This window comes from Myotis lucifugus, unplaced genomic scaffold (assembly GCF_000147115.1).
Source record: "Myotis lucifugus unplaced genomic scaffold, Myoluc2.0 scaffold_103, whole genome shotgun sequence".
Taxonomy (NCBI): domain Eukaryota; kingdom Metazoa; phylum Chordata; class Mammalia; order Chiroptera; family Vespertilionidae; genus Myotis; species Myotis lucifugus.
The window spans coordinates 4,160,441-4,183,698 of record NW_005871151.1 but is presented as its reverse complement, the minus strand read 5'-3'; the positions used below and the strand labels follow the sequence as shown (position 1 = coordinate 4,183,698).

Below are 23,258 nucleotides of genomic sequence, written 5' to 3'. Positions count from 1 at the left end.
ACCCTGACAAACTGAACCTGAAACCCAGGCATGTGCCCTGACGGGAAATTGAACTGGCGACCTTTCAGTGCATGGGATGATGCTCAACCAATTGAGCCACAACAGCCAGGCAGGCATCCTAAGTCTTGACTACCTTAGGACTCATACTATTTTTCCCTTGGGTTCTATTTAAGTGACAGTTGTTTTTCCTGGGTTTGGTTTTATTTCATTGTATACGCTCAAGATTTTTTTAAGTCAAGGCATTTTATTTTATTCCATCTATAAGTATTACTAAATGTCTGGTATCTAGAGAGCACCAGATATCTAAATTTAAGATAATATAAAAAAGCATGATTAAAAAATTAAATGTATTGGGATTTTTGTTAGTTTGTTTTGTTTAGATTTTCAAATGTATAGAGCCAAAAGAGAAATATAAATATAAAATTTTGATTTCTGGAAAAAAATTAATTTAAAAATTTATTAGGCAAACTTATTGTCTTTCTTCTGATCTTCCACAAGGTTACTGAAATCTGTCCATCACAATCCTTCAAAATTTGGAATTCAGGAAGAAAAACTAAAGCCATTTGAAAAGTTCTTGCTGAAGCTAGAAGGGCAGTTACTTGATGGAATGATATTTCAGGTATGAGAGCTGAATTAGAGTAGAATAAATGGGCTTTTATTAGTTGACCTAGTTCAGAATTATAATAGGACTAGAGGCCCAGTGCACGGATTTGTGCATTGGTGGGGTCCCTTGGCCTGGCCTGTGGGGATCGGGCCGAAACCGGCTCTCCGACATTCCCCAAGGGGTCCCAGATTGTGAGAGGGTGCAGGCCAGGCCAAGGGACCCCACCGGTGCACGATTGGGACTGGGGAGGGACCGAGGGAGGGCTCCAGGGCATGTCTGGCCCGTCTTACCCAGTCCCGATTGGGCCGATTGGGGCTGTCTCACCCAATCCCGATTGGGGCCGGCCGGCTGGGAGGGACCATGGAAGGGCTGTCTCACCCAGTCCCAATCAGGGCTGATTGGATCTGGGGAGGGACCGCGGGAGGTCTCCAGGGCTTGTCTGGCCCGTCTCGCCCTGTCCCGATCGGCCGGACCCCAGCAGCAAGCTAACTTACCGGTCGGAGTGTCTGCCCCCTGGTGGTCGGTACACATCATAGTTACCGGTCGAACGGTTGCTTAGGCTTTTATATATATATATATATATATATATATATATATATATTATAGATACTTCTACAGCATACTGTTGAATAGATTTTTCTTTAAAAGTGCTTTGTCTTAAAACATTGTTAGTATACTAAAATGTAATTATTTCATTATCTAATAGCAAAAAATTAGTGTACTAGTTGTATTTGGAGTGAAGGTTGTTTCTTTTGTAAGTATGTAAAAGGATAAAGCTATTCAAGGATTAACATTTAAGCAGCTGTGTTAAGTATTGTGTTTGTTATTAACCTCTAGATTTAAGTTTATAAGACTACTTTTTAAAAGTCTGTTTATTTCTCCCGAGAATATGACTTGGGTCTGCATAGTCCAGGTAGCTTATAACCATATGTTACTATTTAAATTTAAATTAATAAAAAAATTCACTTCCTCTGCCACAGTGACATTTCAGGCGCTTAATAACTGCATGTAATTTAATCATTACACTGTATACCTTAAACATAAATGGTGTTATATGTCAATAATATTTCAACCAGCTGGGAGAAAAAATAGCCAGATGTAGTTTGTGGCCAGCCATCATATCAGATGTAGAACATTTCCATCATCACAGAAAGTTCCATTGAGCAGCAATGGTTTGGATAGTATCTATCAGAAATTGCATTATATTCCATGTAATATCTGCTTCAAGGTTACCTTTAATTTCTATTTTACATGAGCACAATTTTAACAGATTCATCCCAACTCTCATTTTTATCAGTTTAACTTTTATTTATTTATTTATTTATTTATTTTTAAAAATATATTTTATTGATTTTTTACAGAGAGGAAGGGAGAGAGATAGAGAGTTAGAAACATCGATGAGAGAGAAACATCGATCAGCCGCCTCCTGCACATCTCCTATTGGGGATGTGCCCACAACCCAGGTACATGCCCTCGACCGGAATCGAACCTGGGACCTTTCAGTCCGCAGGCCGATGCTCTATCCACTGAGCCAAACTGGTTTCTGCCAGTTTAACTTTTAATCCATTAGATTCAGAAGGTAATTTTTAAAAAGAAATATGTTTTTATTGATTTTTTGAAAGAGAGAAAGGGAGTGCGATAGAAACATTGATTGGCTGCCTCTGCACGCCCCTCCTTAGGATCAAGCCCACAACCAGGGCATGTGCCTTGATGGGGAATTGAACCAGTGACCTCTTGGTGCATGGATTGATGCTCAAACATTGAGCCGCACTCGCCGGGCTCAATAGTTATTTTAACAGGACTTGATCTTATCAATATCTACTGGAAAGGACCCAAAGTTGCATTGGAATGTCCTGCAACAAATGTTCAATTTCAATATTTTCCTCTTGTGGAAGTTCCTTTAAAATCATTACTTCCCAATTGGTATACAGGCCTTGGTGATATCTGAGGATAGTTGTGTCCATCTGACATTGGCATCTTCTCATCCTCGAGTTTGCAACATGGATGGACCTTGAAAACACCATGCTAAGTGAAATAAGTCAGTCAGAAAAAGCCAAGAACCACATGCTTTCACTCATATGTGGGATACAAAACTGAAACTTGTGAACACAAACAGCAGTGTGGTAGTTGCCAGAGGGAAGGGAGTGAGAGGAGAAGGGGGTCCTAATATCTGGTGACAGGAGAAGATTTGACTTTGGGTGGTGGGCACATGGTGCAATATACAGATCTTGTAACAGAGAAACCTACACCTGAAACCTATATGTTCATGTTGACCAATGCCACTCCATTAAATTTAATTTAAAAAAATCCTCTGCAGGAGTATGCCAGCAGACTTTACTCAGCTATTCTGGTCTCAGAAACCAGAAGGTGTATTAATTGAAATAGGTCAGAATAGCTGGGGTCATATGTTCTAACAGTTAAATCAATTCCTTTGCAAACCCATTGGGGTCAGGGAAACCTTTAGTTAAATTTCTTACTCCTGCTCTAGTCCAAGGAACATATACAATAGCTCGTTGTCCTCTGCCTGAGACAGGCTTTACCCTGAAGAGAGCTGCTAGAATTGCTGGATTATCCTTGTCTTCTTTTTTTTTTTTTTTCCCAGATGACCCAAGCATTTTATTTAATTATAACAAGCACTCACTTATTCACTACTTAAAAAAACATTCAGGCCTATACTGAAAATACTTCCTCTGTAGTTTCCAGAACATTCTTTTGTTCCTATCACATCATTTCCCACTCAATCCTGGAGCTGTTGACTTGAAATCACGTTTGTCCTGTGCACTGTAGGAAGCTACAGGAGACTTCACCCACATCACTTGATTTCTTGATCCTTTATATTTCCCATCACCTACTGCAACAATTAGTTCAACTTCGCAGAAACATTTGAAAAACAGATGTTTGCGCAATAACCCAGCACCCTTCAGGGTTTTAAAAGTGAAGAATGTTACTTGTGCAAGTCAGAATCTGATACCAATTAAATGGTGACAGCTTTGCCAATAAATAAGAAAATGCTCTTCCATGGCTAGGAAGGGAGACTGCCATAGTGACAGGTCCAGAAGGCATATTTTTTTGTCATTGATTCTTTTTCCAGGAGACATTTATTACATGCTGTAATAAAGTGCTAGGAAAGTAATTGTAGACAGAAAAAATAAACTCTACTTTTATTTTTTTAAGATCAAAATTGATCTTACAAAATATATATATTTTGTTATTGATTTCAGAGAGGAAGGCAGAGTGAGTGAAAGATAGAAGCATCAATGATGAGAGAGAATCATTGATTGGCTGCCTCCTGCACGTCCCCCACTGGGGATCAAGCCTGTAACCTGGGTATGTGCTCTGACTGGGAATAGAACCGCGACCTCTTGGTTCATAGGTTGATGCTCAACCACTGAGCCATGCTGGCTGGACAATAAACTCTACTTTTAAAAGTGCAAAGTAAATAATAAAATAGGTTTTCCAGTGCTTCATCAGATACATCTTTTATACATCACTGAGTGTATCTCTCTATATTGAATTATAGATTTTTGGTTCAGTTTTATTTCACACTAGAGGCCCGGTGCACGAAAATTGTGCACTTGGCGGTTGGGGGGGAGGGGTCCCTCAGACCAGCCTTCACCCTTGCAGTCCAGGAGCCCTTGGTGATGTCCGACCGACAGCTTAGGCCCGGCAGTCGGACATCCTCAGTGCTGCCGCCACCGCCGCTGAGCTTGCATGCCACGAGCCTGGCTTCTTGCTGAGTGGTGCTCCCCCTGTGGGAGCGCACTGACCACCAGGGGCAGCTCCTGCGTTGAGTGTCTGCCCCCTGATGGTCAGTGAGCATCATAGCAACCGGTTTTTCCGCCTCTCAGTCAATTTGCATATTAGCCTTTTATTATATAGGATAACTAGTACTCAGTTATGTAAGTACAGGTAAATTTTCCATTCAAAAGGATTTAGATCAGGGGTGGACAAACTTTTTGACTCGAGGGCCACAATGGGTTCTTAAACTGGACCGGAGGGCCGGAACAAAAGCATGGATGGAGTGTTTGTGTGAACTAATATAAATTCAAAGTAAACATCATTACATAAAAGGGTACGGTCTTTTTTTTTTTTTTTTAGTTTTATTCATTTCAAACGGGCCGGATCTGGCCCGCGGGCCGTAGTTTGCCCACGGTTGATTTAGATAATAGATTAAGGTAAAAACCTGAACTTCAGTGTTAGTGAAATTAAAATGATTAATATAGTTGTTTATCACACACAGGGTATTTAAATCTGTTCAATACTTATTATTGAGAGTCTAAACTTCTCTTTAAATGCTTCCTCTCTAGGCCTGTATAGAGCAGCAGTTTGATTCTCTCAATGGAGGAGTATCTGTGTCAAAAAATAGCACTTTTGCGGAAGAATTTGCACATAGTATTCGCTCAATTTTTGCAAATGTTGAAGCCAGACTTGGTAATGTAAAGTGCATTTTTTGTTTTTTTGTTTATAAAGTTGGCATTTTCTTGAAAGTACAATTTTAAATATAATTGTTCTATTTTTCTCTCATGTTATCATTTTATAAGGAGAGCCTTCTGAAATTGACCAGAGAGACAAGTATGTTGGAATTTGTGGACTTTTTGTACTACATTTTCAAATTTTTCGAACTATTGATAAAAAGTTTTATAAGTCTTTATTGGACATTTGTAAGAAGGTAAGAACCTGGAACTTTTATTTTTTTCAATTTGAGTAGATTAAAAAGATTTTGGATAAAAGTGGATATTTTAAAATGTATTCTAGTTCTGTTTACATATTTATTCATTTAAAATCTCCAAGCATTCCAGAAATAGGTAACCTATTAAATGAAAATACCTTATAATTCCACTTAATATAAATACATATTAGTGTTTTTTCCCCACATTTTCTTCTAGACATTAACTTTCTATTACTACTTTTTTCTCTTTTTTACATTTGCTATTTTAGTTTTTTAGCTCTTTGTTTTATTTATTTTTAAATTTTATCTTTATTGTTGCAAGTATTACAGATGTCCCACTTTTTCCCTCCCATTGGGCCCTTCAACCCTCTTCCTCTTCCTCTTGTTGCCACTCATTTTCATTATTGAATCAAAAAAAATTTTTTTCTGTATCTTTGTTATTTCCATGATGTGGCACCTGACTTAAAAACTGAAAATTTAGTTTGTGTGAAGAATCAAGTAATCTGTGACCATGAGAACCGAACCATCTTGCCTATTTATTTTTTATTTTTTTCTAATATAGAGTGAAAGTGAAGATCATGAAGATTTCTATTTTCTTTTGCATATATTTATTCATCTTAAAATCAAAGAGAGTATGTGTATGTGTGTACATATGTGTGTGTTATTTAATATTTAGGCAGGATAAAATTCTTGTCATGCTCTCTACCAGATATAGGAATGCCTTAACTCTGTACCATAGTAAGATAATTTATTTCATAATCTATTAATGAGTATTTTTCATGGTTATTTTTCCTTCAAATAAACAATTGTCTTTCATTGTGTATTGTAGAACTATTAAATAACTTGTTTAGCCTGCATTTGATGATTTGTTTCCCCTTATATTTACTATTTCAGGTACCAGCCATCACTTTAACTGCTAATATTATTTGGTTTCCTGATAATTTTTTGATCCAGAAAATACCAGCAGCTGCCAAACTTCTAGACAGAAAAAGTCTTCAAGCCATTAAAATACACAGAGATACTTTCCTACAGCAGAAAGCTCAATCGCTTACCAAGTAGGTGTAATAAGTACCCATAATGGAAATATTTAGATATTTTATATTTTAAAATTTTACACTGATTCCAAATATATCTAAAGCATTTGAATTATAAAATCAAACATACTTAATCATTATCAGAGAAAAGGTTGGGCAGTTTCTAGGAGGTTTATTTTCTAGGAGGTTTTTTTGTTTGGTTTGGTTTTAGGCTTAAACTCAGTTTAAGGCAAATTATACTTTTTGGAGATATATGTGTGCGTATTATGTATATATATATACATGTATATACATGTGTACATATATATGCACATATATATATGTACACATACTTTTTATCAGATGCATTAAATAGTTTTTGTTTAAAGTGCAGTCTAGAGTAGATGTCATTTGATGACATTAAAATGTTGTATGTCCATGATTCAATGATGATTTTTGGAGGAGTTGACTTTAATTTGATAAACTCCTTTTCTTTATTTTTATTAAAGTAATGTCTGTACATATTTAAAAAGTTTAAAACTAAAGGTTTAAAGGGAAAAACAATTAGCCCCCTGTATCTTAGTCTTCCCTAAAAGAATGCTTTAAACTTTCAGTTTCTTGTGATATTTATCTTGTTTTTTGTTTAACTCTTATTTTGTAAATTTTCAATATACACAAAATAGAGAGAATATTATAAAGCACTCCAATGTTCTCATCACCTAGCATCAGCAATTAAATTTACTGCACATTCTTACTTGAGCACAAGTGCTAAAATCACATGTTGACCGGGGCCGAGATTTTAAGGGAAGTGACACAGATCTCTGCCACTGGCCCCTGTGCTAGACACAGCTTCTTTCTGTGACACGTTTAAAGGATAATAGGGATACTTACCCACTTTTTGTTGATCTTAACTTTCTGATGAGCTTGACTATTGAGGAAAAATTGGGCCAGTGCTGTACAATGGGGAAAGGAGGAGTATATCGAATTTAGGAGATCACCTAAAGCGTCTCTTAGTACTCCTGTAATCTGTGATTAAAGTCAGTGGAAAATGACAGCAACTCAATTCAGACAGGACTACTAATGGCAGAGACTTAGAGCTCTAATACATTGTGAAACAGTTGAGAAGGGAAGAAGACCTAATTTGGGATTTAGATTAAAGAGATGAATTCCCTAAGATGGGGAGACAGGGATCAACTTTAGTAGCAGTAAATTTTTTTAAAATTAAAAAAAAGATGTGGATGTTTTAGTTATCAGAGGCTGAATATTCTTTAACAGTTTGATGCAGTTGCTAAAAATGCCAGTACATACTTAGAATACATTAATAACTATACCCAGGTTATTGTAAGTAGTAGTTATAATATCTGGACCATGAGAATTGGTAGTTCCATCGAAATTCTTATTGATCAGATCATAGTTGGAGTTTGGTGGTACCACATTTTAAGAGGGTCACAAACTGCAGCATTCGTGGATGAAGCTGAACAGGATATCAGAAGATCTGAGAACCATGCTCTTTGAACACTCACTGAAGAGTCTCTATATGGTTTGGCCTTTAAAAGAGAAATCTGAGGAAGATGTGGATGTCTTTAAGTATTCGAGTGGCACTCAGGTTCAGGAGGGAACAGATTTGATCTCTGTGGCTTCAGAATGTTGAACTAGAACCAAAGGATGAAAATGCCATCTACACTAATAAAAGAGAAAAATGGTTATTGGCGTACGACCGCTACCCTTCCCATTGGCTAATCAGCGTATCCTTATGCAAATTAACTGTCAGCCAAGATGGCGGCCGGCAGCCAGGCAGCTGGAAGCGAACATGAGGTTTGCTTGCTCAAGGGACTGCAGACTCCAACGTTCCCTGCCTGACTTGCCGGCCTCTGAGCTGGCAGTTTGAAACATTCTAACAAATATAGGGTTGGGATCTCAGAGCTGAAGTTATACGTTGTTTCGATTATAGAACGGCAAACAAACCAGCAGCGGAAGCCTCAGAGCTAGAGCCAGAGCTAAAGCTGGCCCAGAAGAAAAAAAAAAAAAAAAAAAAGGAGTGGTTGGGAGCTTCAGTCAAAACCGCCAGCCTGAAAGCAGCCCTCAGCCCCTCACCCAGACTGGCCAGGCACCCCAGTGGGGACCCCCACCCTGAAGGGTGTGTGACCAGCTGCAAACAGCCATCATCCCCTCACCCAGGCTGGCCAGGCACCCCAGTGGGGACCCCCACCCTGATCCAGGACACCCTTCAGGGCAAACCAGCCGGCCCCCAGGCCTCTATCCTATATAGTAAAAGGGTAATATGCCTCCCAGCACCGGGATCAGCGGAGCCGTGAGGCCTCCTGGCACCAGATCAGCATGACAGGGTGCAGCGCCCAAACCCCCTGATCGCCCTGCGGCTCTGTGTGTGACAGTGTGTGGCGTCCCAACCCCCTGATCGGCCCTGCTCTGTGTGTGACAGGGGGTGGCGTAACCTCCCCATCGGCCCTGCCCTGAGTGTGACAGTGGTGGCGCCCCAACCCCCTGATCGGCCCTGCTCTGTGGGTGATAGAGGGCGGCGCCCCAACCCCCTGATCCACCCTGCTGTGTTTGTGACAGGGGGCGGTGCCCTAACTCCCCTATCGGCCCTACTCTGTGCGTGACAGGGGGGAGCTCCCCAACCCCCTGATGGGCCCTGCTCTGTGCGTGACGGTGGGGGGGGGGGCAGTGCCCCAACCCCCTGATTGGCCCTGCTCTGTGAGTGACAGGGGGCAGTGCCCCAACCCCCTGATTGGCCCTGCTCTGTGCATCACAGGGGGTGGCGCCGCAACCTCCCCATTGACCCTGCCTTGAGTGTGATAGGGGGTGGTGCCCCAACCCCCCAATCAGCCCTACCCTGAGCGTGACTGAGGGTGGCATCGCAACCTCCCAATTCGCCCTGCTCTGTGCATGACAGGGGGCGGCGCCCCAACTCCCCAATCAGCCCTGCTCTGAGCCCGACCAGGGGCTGCACCTAGGGATTGGGCCTGCCCTCTGCCACCCAGGAGCACGCCTAAGCCAGCAGGTCGTTATTTCCTGAGGGGTCCCAGACTGCGAGAGGGCACGGGCCGGGCTGAGGGACCCCCCCTTCCCCCCCGAGTGCACAAATTTTTGTGCACCGGGCCTCTAGTTAATAATAATTGCCAACATTATCGAGCTCTTAACTATTTAGCAGGCGTTATGCTAAAGGCTTTAAACAGTGTCTTATGTAAAACCTATAACAATCTTCTTATGTGGAAAGTAATAAACGTTACAACTAATATTTGTCCAGTACTTTTGATAAGCCAGCAACTATTTCAGGAATTTCATATGTATCATCTTTAGTCATCAAAAAACGATATGAGGTAGATATGGTTGTTATTACCATTTTATAGATGAGAAAACTAAAGTACAGAAAGATTAAACTTGCCCAAAATTAAACAACTAGTAGGTGGCAGAACCTGGCAGTCCAGCTCTAGAGCATAAGCTATTAACTACTCAGTAGTACTATTTTTATCCCATTTTTCGATAGGAAAAATGAGGCTTAGAGACATGAACTTTGCCAGGTCACACAGCTAAGTACATGTCAGAGAGGACATGCAAACATATGCCGATCCTACCCTGGAGCCTCTGCAACGGGTAGTGTTGTGTAGGCTGCTCTGAGAGGTAATGTCCACTTTCACTAGACCTACGTGGGCAGAGCATGATGACCACCAGTCCAAGGTGCTGTGGGAAGTGAGTCTGATAGGTGGGAGGTTGAATAAGTTGACTTTCAAAGACTCCACATGTTAAGGTTTTATATTTCTAAATTCTTTGATTTTAAAGATATACAGTCACTATAGAATTCCATGAACCTGGAGGGGAGAGTGCTTTTTTCATTGTCCTTCAATTCTGTCATAGAAACTCCACTCTAGTGAAACCCATGACAGGGGAGATGGTGTGATCAATATGAGCTTTGTCTAACATTTTAGAAAAAGTTGAAGGGGTAACCAAGCTGTCCCAGTCATGCTCCAGAGTTCATTATGTAAGTGAGGAAGAAGCAGTTGGGGACAGTTTTTTTGCCCCTCACTATACAATAGACCCCAACTAGCCAAGTGCACCAGCCACTTCTTGACTGGGGTTCAAGGTTTGTAGGTTGCTGCATTTTGCTTTTCATTCACAATTATTTTGACACTGGGAATACTGACATTAGAGGATAGAGGTATTAACCTTTGCTTTAAACCAGCAGTTCTCAACCTGTGGGTTGCGACCCCTTTGGGGGTCGAATGACCCTTTCACAGGGGTCGCCTAAGACCATCGAAAAATACATATATAATTACATATTGTTTTTGTTATTAATCACTATGCTTTAATTATGTTCAATTTGTGACAATGAAAATATATTCTGCATATCAGATATTTACATTACGATTCATAACAGTAGCAAAATTACCGTTATGAACTAGCAACGAAAATAATTTTATGGTTGGGGGTCACCACAACATGAGGAACTGTATTAAAGGGTCGGGGCATTAGGAAGGTTGAGAACCACTGCTTTAAACTCTGTGTTGACACTGTTTAGTGCTTTATATTGGCGCAGGAGATTTATTTTTTTTCCTGTTTGTACTTTGAAATTAAGCTGATAGTCTGACAGGACCCTTGGCCATTTTTGGACTCTCTTTGTCAGTTAACTTTTTAAAACTTAAAAGCAGCTTCATTTGTATATATTTACAGCAGACCAAGATTATCTGGTGTCTGGATATAGGGGTGACAGACAAACCTCTGCTTTATCCTGCATACTCTGATCTAAAACTGAGTGAATACTGTGTGTTAGTCTTCTTCATCATGTTATTGACATGATTGCTGTCTGGGAGCACTCCATCGTCTAGGCCCCTTTCTTCTGTCCTTGTTCACAACCTTTCTGTTCCCTTCTGTACATTGTATCCCTGCTGAGTCCTGATCATAGTCTCCTCCTCAGAAGTGGAGGTGTTGCCCTGGGACCCTGCTCTTTCTGTGTGTTCCAGACTTTTACACTGAATCACCCACAAGTCAAATAATACACTTTAGCATCATTCTAGGTGAAGCCAAGAGTACAGTATTGGTGTCTTTTGTCTAATGAAATCCTGTCTCAGTAGAAGTCATTTTTCTCAGATTTGGTGGTGAGGTTTCACCTCCTTAAAACACATTTATTATAAATTTTGGAATAATCCCTCTTCAGACTAACGGAATTTTTGAGATTATCAGTTGCTTGGCAGTATGGCTGGCCAACAACCTCTGTGGGATTCTCATCTTAATCAAGTGGGTCTCTTCTGTCTCTTGCCCTGAAGTACTGTTCTTTAGCTAATTCTGACTGGCAGTACTGAGACATTTCTCAACCTTATCTAACTAGATGGTTTTTAAAAAGAGTTGGTAAAGTCAGATCTCACAAAGGGGAATTGTTCATTTTTTGCACACTAACTTTTTAAAATTATATTTTAAAGTATAGTTTAAACAGCATGTGGGCTAAAAGTTCCTGTCTTGAATGATTTGAGATGCATTGGTACAGTGCTTTAGTGTTTGTATTCAACCTGCATGTAATTATATTAAGTCTTTCCAGGATGGGAAAGCTTCCTAGATTTGGGATTGAATCTTGACTCACATATTAGTTATATGATTTTGGGCACATAACTTCTGCGTGTCAGTTTCCTCTACTGTAAAATGGAGATCATAATGCCTACCTCACAAGGTTAGTGTGAGGATTGAACTAGTTAATTTGTGTCAGGTGCTTAGAACAATGACTGGCGTATGGTAAGCATGCAATAAATATTGGCTTTTATGGTCAGACTAGAGGCCTGGTGCACGACATTTGTGCACTGCAGGGGCGGGGCGGGGGGCATGGGGAGAATCCCTCAGCCTGGCCTACGCCCTCTCACAGTCCAGGACCCCTTGTGGGATGTCTGACTGCTGGCTGAGGGGAGTGGGCCTAAGCCAGCAGTCGGACATCCCCTGAGGAGTCCTTAGCACTGCCCCGGAGGCGAGAGAGGCTCCCGCCACCGCTGCTGCACTCGCCAGCCATGAGCCCGGCTTCTGGCTGAACGGTGCTCCCCCTGTGGGAGTGCACTGACCACCAGGAGGCAGCTCCGGCATTGAGCATCTGCCCCCTGGAGGTCAGTGCGCGTCATAGCGACCAGTCGTTCTGCCGTTTGTTCGTTTTACATATTAGGGTTTTATATAGGATTTTGACCATCTCCACTCCCATTCTGGTTCAAGCTGCCATCCCCTTCTGCATTATCACAGTAGCATCCTAAGTGGTTTTCCTGCTTTTATCATCATTCCCTTTATAGTTTCCTTTCAACATATCGGCCAATGTGTATTGATCCTCTTCAAAGTTAAATCAAGTCATTCTGCTCAGATCTCTAGTGAGTTTCCACTGAAGTTCTTACTCTTAACAAGGCCTGCCCCACTCTCCACTTTTCCTGCTCCCCTAAGCCCCTACCCCTCTACCTCTCTGATCTCCTTTTGATTTCATTCAGGCTCTCTGTGCCCCACTGACTTCTTTGGTATTACTTGAACATGCCAGACACACTTACTGTTTTAACATGTTTTTCATTGGTTACTTCACTAGAATTTTCTTCTCAGATATTTGCATAGATTACTCATTCATCTTCAAATCTTGCCTAAAATCACCTTTTCAATGGACCTTCTTTGATCACTGTATTTAAAATTGTACCCACTATCCCAGTCCCTATCTCGTTTCCTGACTGTATATTTTCTATAGCACATATCATTTGACTTCTTAGAGAGTTTAATTATTGACTTCTTTATTAAACAGTGCACCTTTTTAGAATGTAAACTTCATGGGGATAGGGATTTTTGCCTATTTACTGCTGATTTTTGTTCTCAGCATAGGTTTGTATAGGCATTCAATAAATATTTGTTGAATGAATGAATTATATATATATCATATCTGTATTTTGAAAACCAGAAAGATGAAATGGCTACTTAAGGAAATATTCCAACTAATACGAATAAATGGAAGTAAGTTTTATTTTCTGTGCTGAGTAACCCCAATATTTTCCTTTGTTAGAGATGTACAGTCTTACTACGTCTTTGTGAGCTCATGGATGATGAAAATGGAATCTATTTTATCTAAAGAGCAGAGAATGGATAAATTTGCTGAAGACCTCACCAGTAGATGTAATGTTTTTATACAGGTAGTTGCATCCTCTTACTTAGAATATTTTGGGTCTCATTTATTTGTTAATATAATTCACGGAAGTTACACTTCAAAAAAATTGGAAAGGATAGGATACATTTGTGTGTGTGTGTGTGTTTAATTGAAATAGATTAGGTTACATTTGGTCTGTTTTATTTTTTGTAATTAATCTAGATTTTCTAATATATGCATTTCAATCTCTACATTTTCTTTAAAGCAAGACTTTTTTTGCTGTATATATGTTTCAATGTGTTGGGTTTACATTATCATTTAGTTCAAAATATTTCATAATTTTTATTGTGATTTTTTTTTGTGTGTGTGTGTGTGTTTTGCTAATACTCACCCAAGGATATTTTCCCATTGATTTTTAGAGAGAGTGGAAGGGAGGGGAGAGACAGAAAGAGAGACACATCGATTGGTTGCTTCCCACATGAGCCCCAACGAGGGCCAGGGATCAAGCCTGCCACCTAGGTACATGCCCTTGACTGGAATTGAACCCGGGACCCTTCAGTCCACGGGCCAACGCTCTACCGAGCCAAACCGGCTAGAGCTGTGATTTCTTTTTTGATCTGTGGCTGTTCGGAAAGAGATTTATTAGTTTCTAAGTATATGAGGGTTTCCTATTTATCTTTTTATTAATTTTAGCAATACTAAAATAATTTCCGTATTTTGAAATTTATTGAGGTTTGCATTATGGCCCAGCCTTTGGTAGCTTTGGTAAACATTTCACGGACACTTGAAAAGAATGTGTAATGCATTTGTTGGTTATAGTGTTCTGTATATGTCAAATAGGTCATGTTTGTTAATGATTTTGCTACGTAGTCTATCATTTATGGAGAGAATTGGGGTAGACTCTCCCACTGATACTGTGGATTTGTCCATTTATCCTTGTAGCTTTGTCAGTTTTTGTTGTATATAGTTTGATACTAAGTAAGTGCATAACTTTGAGAATTGTTTTCCTTGTGAATTAAATTATGAAATGTCCCTTTTTTTCTCTAGTTGTAGGTCTATTTTGTGTGATTATAACATACCTGTAACAGTTTTCTTTTAGTTAAGGTCTATATAGTATGTCTTTTTTTCTTCTTTTACTTGCAACCTGTTTGGCTCCTGATATTTAATGTGTGTATTTTATAAGCACCATACATTTTCCCCCAATCTGATCATATTTATTTTTTCATTAAACCGTTTTCTGTACATGTTATTACTGATGTATTTGAATTTAAAACTATCACCTGACTAGTTGCTTTCTATTTGTCTCACTTCTTCTAGGTCCCTTTTCTTTTTTGCTGTCTTTTGAATTTGAATACTGTTTTTTAAATAGTTACTGTAGAGCAAGCATGTCAAACTCTCGGCCCATGGGCCACATGCCTCGTTTATTTGGCCCGTATTAGCCTTTGAGTTTGACATGCTTGCTGTAGAGATTTTTTTTTTAAATATATTTTATTGATTTTTTACAGAGAGGAAGGGAGAGAGATAGAGAGTTAGAAACATCGATGAGAGAGAAACATCGATCAGCTGCCTCCTGCACATCTCCCACTGGGGATGTGCCCGCAACCCAGGTACATGCCCTTGACCGGAATCGAACCTGGGACCCTTCAGTCCGCAGGCCGACGCTCTATCCACTGAGCCAAACCAGTCTCGGCATGTAGAGATTTTAAGATGCACGATTTACTCATTCAACTCCAACGTAAAGTAATAGTTTTACCACTTTTCAGACAGTGTAAGGATTTTAAACCACTTTAATTCTCTTTATCATCCTCTCACTGTGCTGTTGCTCTGTACTTTGTTTCTCTATATATTTTAAACCTCACAAGGTATTATTGCTGCTGTTGCTGTTTTTTATAGTCAGTGTTCATTTATATTTACCCCAATTTTTTCCCATTCTGTTGATTTTCTTCCTTCCTGCATCTCTTCATCCTTCTATTTATGGAATACCTGTTAGTATTTAATTTAAAATGACTTTCTGTTGATGAGTTAATCATAGTTTTTTGTCGGAATGTCTTAATTTTAACTTCATTTTTGAAGGTAGTTTTGCTACATGTAGAATTTTAGGATGGTAGGAATTCCCCTGCTCCCCCCCACCCCCCCCTCAGCTTTTAAAGGTACCATTTTATTGTCTTCTGGCTTCCTTTGTTTTTGTTGAGAAGTCAGCTGTCAGTTTTGTTGCTTTGTTAATATATGTCATTCTTTAATTGCTTATAAGATTTACTTTTTGCTTTTTAGTAATATACTTTAATGCGTCTACATGTGGGGTTTTTTTTGTGGGTGTTTGTGCTGCTTAGGATTTGTAGAGCTTCTGGAATTTGTGGGAAAATTTCAGCCATTAAATTTTCAAATACTTTTCTATTCTTTTCTCGTTCTAATTTTCCTCCAGCTATGTCTACTTTGTTATTAAGCTCATCTATGGAGTTCTTAATTTTAATCAGTTTACTTTCCAGTTTCTTTTTTGTGTACTTTCCAGTTCTCTTCTGAAATAATTTTGTTTTATTTCCTTCAATATAGTTGGCATAATTATTTTGAAGCTTTTATCTAATAATTTTATTATCTGGATACAGTATTTCTATTAGCTATTGTTTCTCTTGTTCTTGGATTTGTCTTACCTTTGTATGCCTGGTTATTTTATAGTGTTACACATTATGTATGAAAAACTATAGATATAATTTCAGTGTCTGGATATTGTTTTTATTCCTCCAGAGAGGTGTTACCTTTCTAGTCTACTCTATCTTTCACATCTAGTCTAGGACAACTAGTCACACAGGTCATCTCAACCCAGTCATGCATTGAGATGATTTGAAGTGGGACCTATGATGACTGTTTTTTTGTTGTTTTTGTTTTTATTTTTTTTCCCCCCAGTTCACTGCTACCTTTTAGGGGTAGTTTTTCAAGATCCCAACCCAGAGTCTAGTGGTTTACCGGGATACTCTCCTCTCCTTATGGACCATGAACTCCTACTTTTATTCTCTTTCCCTTCCTGTGAGATGTTGAAAGATATGTTTGGCTTCTGTCTTTATTTCCTCTTTTGGAATGTGCAGAAGCCCCTAAGGCAGTGATTTTCAAGCTTTCTCGTCTCATGGTACACATTAATTAATTACTAAAATTCTGTGGCATACCAAAAATAAACATATATTGCCGATCCAACAAAAAAATAGATATAATTTTTTGATTTATTCACACTGGATGGCTATTGCTGTGTTGACTGTTGTCATTTTTTTATTTGACAGTCTTAGGGAAAAGAGGTCAGTGCCCCTGACCAAATAAGTATTGCATGTTTTAAAAATTCTTATGGCACTCTGGTTGAAAATTACTGCTCTAAGGGAAAGTAGCCTCCATCGCCAAGCTCAGTTCTCTCACTTTATTCTCCCAGATCTTGGTCTTGCATTTCCTTCTTTCTTGATAGCTTTAATGCCTTCCAAGAAGTTTTTAAAAATGTTTTTCCTGGATTTTCTAGTTGTCAGTGGGAAAGTTGGTCCAAATTATTTATTCTGCTGTTAACAGAAACCAGACCCACGACATCTCCCTCCCCATTTATACTTTTAAAATACTATACATATATATATATATACACACACACACACATATATATATATATATATATGTATATATATATATACACACACACACACACATACATACATACATACATACTAGAGGCCCAGTGCACGAATTCATGCATGGGTGGGGCTCGGCTAGCCCACCCCAATGGGGCCCACCAGGCTAGCCGGGGAGAGGGGCCGCGGGCAGTTGGCCGGCCAGCCCCACCCCCTATCGAGGTGTTGGGGGCCGATCGGATCCCAGATCAGGCTGGTTGGCTGCTGTAGTGCATGTCATAGCCACTGGTCATTCCGGTCTTTCTGCCATTCTGGTCGCTGGGCTTTTATATATATATAGATCCTTCACAAATTATTGACCATCTATCTGGGAGTGGTGTGATATCAGCCCATGAATTCTGTATCCTCTTTACCCCCAAAAAGATAGCTCCCCCCTTTTTCTCCCTGCCTTAGAGTTATACTTTTGCTGTTTCTTGTTTCTGCTTTTTAACCTTTCCCAGTGTTGCTCTAGGGCAGTGATGGCGAACCTATGACACACGTGTCAGAGGTGACACTCGAACTCATTTTTTGGTTGATTTTTCTTTGTTAAATGGCATTTAAATATATAAAATAAATATTAAAAATATAAGTCTTTGTTTTACTATGGTTGCAAATATCAAAAAATTTCTATATGTGACACGGCACCAGAGTTAAGTTAGGGTTTTTCAAAATGCTGACACACCGAGCTCAAAAGGTTCGCCATCACTGCCCTAGGGCAGAGTCTGGTATTATAGTCTTGTAGCTGACAAGGAAAGGTTGTCGCTCTTTCCTGCATGAATCCCCAAGCTTTGGTCTTATTGCCAATTTTCTTAGGATGTTATCCTCTCATTTCTTAATTCTCTTAATTTAGCACCTCTTTTTACTGCCTAGCTATTATTGGTTCAGAGAAACCCCCACCCCACATTGAGTGTCACTCCTTTAGTGAGCCACTGTTACTGATGGGAGAGTACCTGATCTCTCACATATGATAGGGCAGGAGACAGAGGTTCAGAATCACTGGCATATAGCTTCAGCTGAGCTCCTTGGACATGTCCACAGTAGTATAGTTTAGGTTCATCTCTAACCTGTAACTGTATCTTTTTTAGTCCTTTATAAACTCAAAGAGTCTCCATTATTATCTTTGTGTTTCTGTGTCCTTTTTGGGTCTAAATGTAAATATTTGTCCCATTTTCTTATGCCCTACTGTTTCCCTGGATTTATTAGCACTATTTTTTTTTTTTAACCTCAAAAGACCCATGTGCTTCCTTCATGAATAGAAGGGTAGGCAAGAGTTTGTTCTTACTGGGCTGGGAGGAGAGAAAGTCCTGATTAGCACCAGCGTAGGCAGGGAACATGGTAGCAGGTGGACTGTGAGTATTGGCCCAGGTGAAAAGGAAAGGGGGCAGTGGTTTCAAACTGAGAAATACATTTGTATTTCTTTATTGGCCAGAGAGCATTTTGAAATTCCTAGTTCTTTAGAGTCCTCAGCTCTTGTCTTAAGCTTCAGGCAGATAGGAGCCTTTATCTTCTTGTGTGGCAGATAAGGTATGGAGGAAGAGGTATCTTCCTGACATTCTAATAGTTTTTCTGAAGTTTGTGGGTTTTTTTTAATGTAAGGATTCTTTTAACTGTGATTATATACTATAATTTCAACAGTACTAAATTTCTGGCATGTGATAGATTAAAAAATCTTCTAAGGGCTGCTTGAAACTTAACTACAATGTATAACATTGTGGGGGGGGGGGAAGAGTATTTAGAAATCATAAGAGGTGACTTTAAAATGACGTTTAGAAATATTAATTATTGGTAAATTGATGAATAATTATTACATAGAGATTGAAATTGTAAAGAAATGAAATATTTTTATGTGATTATAATCAATGTTTTATTTTTATAGGGCTTCTTATATGCATATAGTATTAGTAATATTATTAAAACCACAATGAATCTCTACATGTCCATGCAAAAGCCAATGACCAAAACCTCAGTTAAGGCATTATGCAGGCTTGTTGAACTTCTCAAGGTAGGTTTTAGATTATTTTGCCTTGCCTTTATAATTTAGAAATGACCCCAGGCTTAAATTATGATGATCCTCTAAAATTTGACATTCTGATTATATGAGAATAACAAGTTATGGGAATATGTACTTATCTCTTATTTGGATAAATGAATTAGCCACTGAAATAAATTTATGATTAACATTCTAGCCCTAACCGGTTTGGCTCAGTGGATAGAGCGTCAGCCTGCGGACTCAAGGGTCCCAGGTTTGATTCCGGTCAAGGGCATGTGCCTTGGTTGCGGGCATATCCCCAGTGGGGAGTGTGCAGGAGGCAGCTGATCGATGTTTCTCTCACATTGATGTTTCTGGCTCTCTATCCCTCTCCCTTCCTCTCTGTAAAAATTCAATAAAATATATTAAAAACAAAACAACAAACAAAAAAAACCCCATTCTATGAATGGCCAATATATTGAAACTACATTAAAATTTCACATGTAATGAGACAGAAAAGAAAGAAAATGAAAAGATTAGCCTAAGTATTAGCAAAGATTTACTTGTGGAAGTTTAAGTATGTTGTATGAGTTAAAAAAATAATACCCATGGAGCATTATCCATTATTTTGTGGTGTTCAAATGCACATGAGGATAGTAAACATGTGGCTGTTTATTTTGTAATTTAGAGGAAGTGCTGTAATCTTCTGATTTGAATAGTCGTCTAGTAGTATTTATAGGAGTGGTCAAATAAATTAAGAACCAGAGTATACTTCTGGAAATATGGTAAAGTATTTCTTAGCTTACTCTATATAATTCAAAATAAAAGCCCCTTTAAGCAGAAGAGTCTACATAACCTCTTTTAAAAATTGAAATTAAGAGATACTTGTAAATTTCTGCTAGTAATGCTTTTAGGTTAGCTTAGGACAGTGATGGCGAACCTTTTGAGCTCAGCGTGTCAGCATTTTGAAAAACCCTAAATTAACTCTGGTGCCGTGTCACATATAGAAATTTTTTGATATTTGCAACCATAGTAAAACAAAGACTTACATTTTTGATATTTATTTTATATATTTAAATGCTATTTAACAAAGAAAAATCAACCAAAAAAATGAGTTCGCGTGTCACCTCTGACACGTGTGTCATAGGTTCGCCATCACTGGCTTAGGAAATAGAGATTTTTTTTGGAAATTGTGCCTTTGGATTTTTAGTTTTTTTCTCTAAGGAAATGTTACCAGCTATATTTAATTTTTAAGAAATATAAATACAGAAGTGAATATCAGCTAATTAAAGATAATAAATACTAAAAAACTATCATCACAATTAAGAAATAGAATACTAGTGTTATTTATATTTTCAAACCCCCCTGTGTTGTCTCTCCTGATTGCATCTTATCCTGTCCCCTCAGGAAACTGTTGTCCTGAATTTTATGCTTATCATTCCCTTGTTTTTATTTTTAGTTTACCACATAAGGATGAATCTATAGACCATTCATTGTTCAGTTATATATGTTTTTGAAGTTTATATTAATGGAATAATTCTTCATGTATTCTTTGACTTACCTTTTTTTACTCAAAATTTTGTTTTTGAACTTGTCCATATTGAGATGAATAGCTGTAGTTCTGACCTTTCCATTGCTGTGAAGCTTTCCTGTGGATGAATTTTCGGGTTGCTGTCATTTTTGTATATGTCTTTTGGTGTACTTGTGCCAAGAGTTTTTCTGAGGTATTATATAGGATTGGATTGTGTTATGTACATTGTCAACTTTCCAAGATGATGCCAAATTATTTTCCAAAGTAGTTACATCACTTTACATACCTCCCAGAATATATTAGACTTCCCATTGTTCCCCAACTGACCAATATTGGTATTATAAGGCTTATTTGTTTTTGACAAATTAGTGTATATAAATGGTTTTGATTATGACTTTAATGTTTATTTTTCTGATTATTAATGATAACATCTTTTCAAAATTTAGTATCTGTTTCTTTTGTGTAAAATCTGTTCATGTCTTTCGTTCAGTTTTATATTGAATTATGTCTTTAAAAATATTTCATGCACTTGGGGTCTTTAATATTCTAACTACTAATCCCTTGTGTGTGGCAAATATTTTCTCATACTTTGGCTTGCCTTTTTATTTTCTTTATAGTGGTTTTTGATGAACAGAAATTCTTAATTGTATAATACTTGAATTTACCAACCTTACCCTTTATGGTAGTGCTTTTTGCATCTCATTTATAAGTTCTTTACCTAGCCCCAGGTAATAAAAATATTCTGTAATTTTGCCTAAAAGTTTTAAGTTAATTTTTTCAAAATTACTTCTGGTCTTTTTTAGGCCATAGAGCATATGTTCTACAGGAGAAGCATGGTTGTAGCTGATTCAGTTTCACATATAACCCAGCACCTTCAACATCAGGCTCTTAATTCCATTTCTGTGGCCAAGGTATGAAAGTTGTTATATATTCAGCATAATTAGCCGTTTAGTTTATTTTTCTGTTGCTTTGTATGTGTTTTCTGGTTCAGCCTGTTACTCCATTCCTTCAAACATAATATTCTTGTTTATTTATCTCCACAGTATTTTGTGATTTTCACTAGAGTGCTCAGGGTTATCTTTCTCCGAACTTGTAGCATGTAATAAACACATTAAAAAGTGATATTGTATGTAGTTTTAAATTATGATGTATCTTTTTAAAAGAAAATATTTCCTTATTAAATTAGTAATGGAAATCTTAAAGTATGTCTGATATAGATTTGCTGTCCCTAACAGTGCTAATTGATAATGTTGCAGGAGTAATAAAGCACACAACAGCGTCAGAAGACACTCAACAGGGAAAGTATTGTTGAAGCTCTCTTAAAGTGAATCATGGAAAAGATTATTGAGAAGATGTTCTTCTGAATCTTTTGTTATTGCCTCAGAAATAAAGCTAATATGTCCTGTTTTCTCTTTTATCTTTAAGAAAAGAGTAATTTCTGACAAAAAATATAGTGAACAGCGTCTTGATGTGCTCTCTGCTTTAGTTTTGGCTGAAAACACTCTAAATGGACCAAGCACAAAGCAAAGACGCCTTATTGTTTCTTTGGCACTCAGTGTTGGCACACAATTGGTAAGTGTATTGCTATTAGTTATGTAATAAAAATAAGACCTGAGATTTCATAATTTTCTTCTCATTGACCCTGTTCTTACTTTGACTGCAACTTCTCTGCCTTTTTTTCTCTTACCTGATAGAAAACATTTAAAGATGAAGAACTCTTTCCACTTCAAGTAGTCTTGAAAAAGCTGGATCTTATCAGTGAACTTAGAGAAAGGTAAGTAGGGATTTATAATGATACTCGAAAGGTGGGGTTAATGCCCTGGACTGTGTAGCTTGGTTGAGTGTCATTCTGTGCACCAAAAGGTTGCCAGTTTGATTGCTGGTCAGGGCACATGCTTGGGGGCATGCTGGAGGCAGCAGATCGTTTCTCACTCACATCTGTTTCTCCCTCTTTCTTTCAAAAAAAAATATATAAAAGGCTAATATGCTAAGTGTCCTTCCCTCTGTCCGGGTAATGATGTCATGTAGCAACGCCTGGCTTCCTCTCCCTAGTGACAACTAGCCTCCTTGCAGTTTCTTCAGCCCAGGACCACGACTTGCTTTATAGCCAGGTGCAAACACTTTACACTGTAACCAAATTTCTGTGAAGTGTTTTCCCGAGCCTCATCTCATTTGATCCTCATGGAAGTCCTGGAATAGGTAGATAGGAGACTTGGTAGAATCCTATTTTCTTTTCATTAGCTGGAAAACAGATTTAGAAAGCTTAGAAACTTGACCCAACTAAAAGGAAGTAAGAAAATGACTTCAGGTTTTCTCACTGCGCAGAATATAGTCAAACACTGCTGCAGTTAAATATTTTACTCTTTGTTCTCCTTGTGTGATCTATGATAATAATCTGCTTCATGTTGATATTTACTGCTGTGTTGCTGACAGTTACCTGAAAGAGAAGTTGGGGTGCTTCACTGGACTGGAAAAAATTTACCTAAGTCAGAAAGCAGGTCTAATTAAGCAAATTTGTTCTATATCTATACAAGGCTAACTTGACTCACGCATGCACGATACATACAAAGCTCTCGCTAGCTCCAATCGCACCTGTGTGTTTTGATCTGTCATTGTCGATTGTGAATTTGGTTGACACTACTATTATAGAGAAAGGGTGAATAGCGATATTAAAATATTTCTAATTAATTTCCTTTCAGTGTGCATGAATTGGTGCACTGGGCTACTAGTCTAAT

At 38.4% G+C, this 23,258-nt stretch overlaps 1 protein-coding gene and 1 non-coding gene across 13 annotated transcripts in view; one reads left to right on the top strand and one right to left on the bottom strand.

Annotated features, from left to right (window-relative positions):
* WASHC4 (WASH complex subunit 4) overlaps window positions 1-23,258 on the top strand; it is a 64,149-nt gene that overhangs the window by 12,765 nt on the left and 28,126 nt on the right. For 7 of the 12 annotated variants that reach the window (XM_006092743.2, XM_023757262.1, XM_023757261.1 and 4 more), the window contains 9 exons: window positions 499-619; window positions 4,912-5,035; window positions 5,146-5,273; window positions 6,168-6,328; window positions 13,308-13,434; window positions 18,900-19,025; window positions 21,327-21,434; window positions 21,949-22,095; window positions 22,218-22,297. In XM_006092743.2, the coding sequence (XP_006092805.1) occupies window positions 499-619; window positions 4,912-5,035; window positions 5,146-5,273; window positions 6,168-6,328; window positions 13,308-13,434; window positions 18,900-19,025; window positions 21,327-21,434; window positions 21,949-22,095; window positions 22,218-22,297 (1,122 nt within the window). The remainder of the gene's footprint in view (window positions 1-498; window positions 620-4,911; window positions 5,036-5,145; window positions 5,274-6,167; window positions 6,329-13,307; window positions 13,435-18,899; window positions 19,026-21,326; window positions 21,435-21,948; window positions 22,096-22,217; window positions 22,298-23,258) is intronic. The other 5 variants (XM_023757264.1, XM_006092744.3, XM_023757266.1 and 2 more) reach the window with 5 other exon arrangements.
* Window positions 3,544-3,671, bottom strand: LOC111826807. Its single transcript, XR_002830227.1, has one exon. It is a non-coding gene; the product is annotated as a small nucleolar RNA SNORA24 (small nucleolar RNA).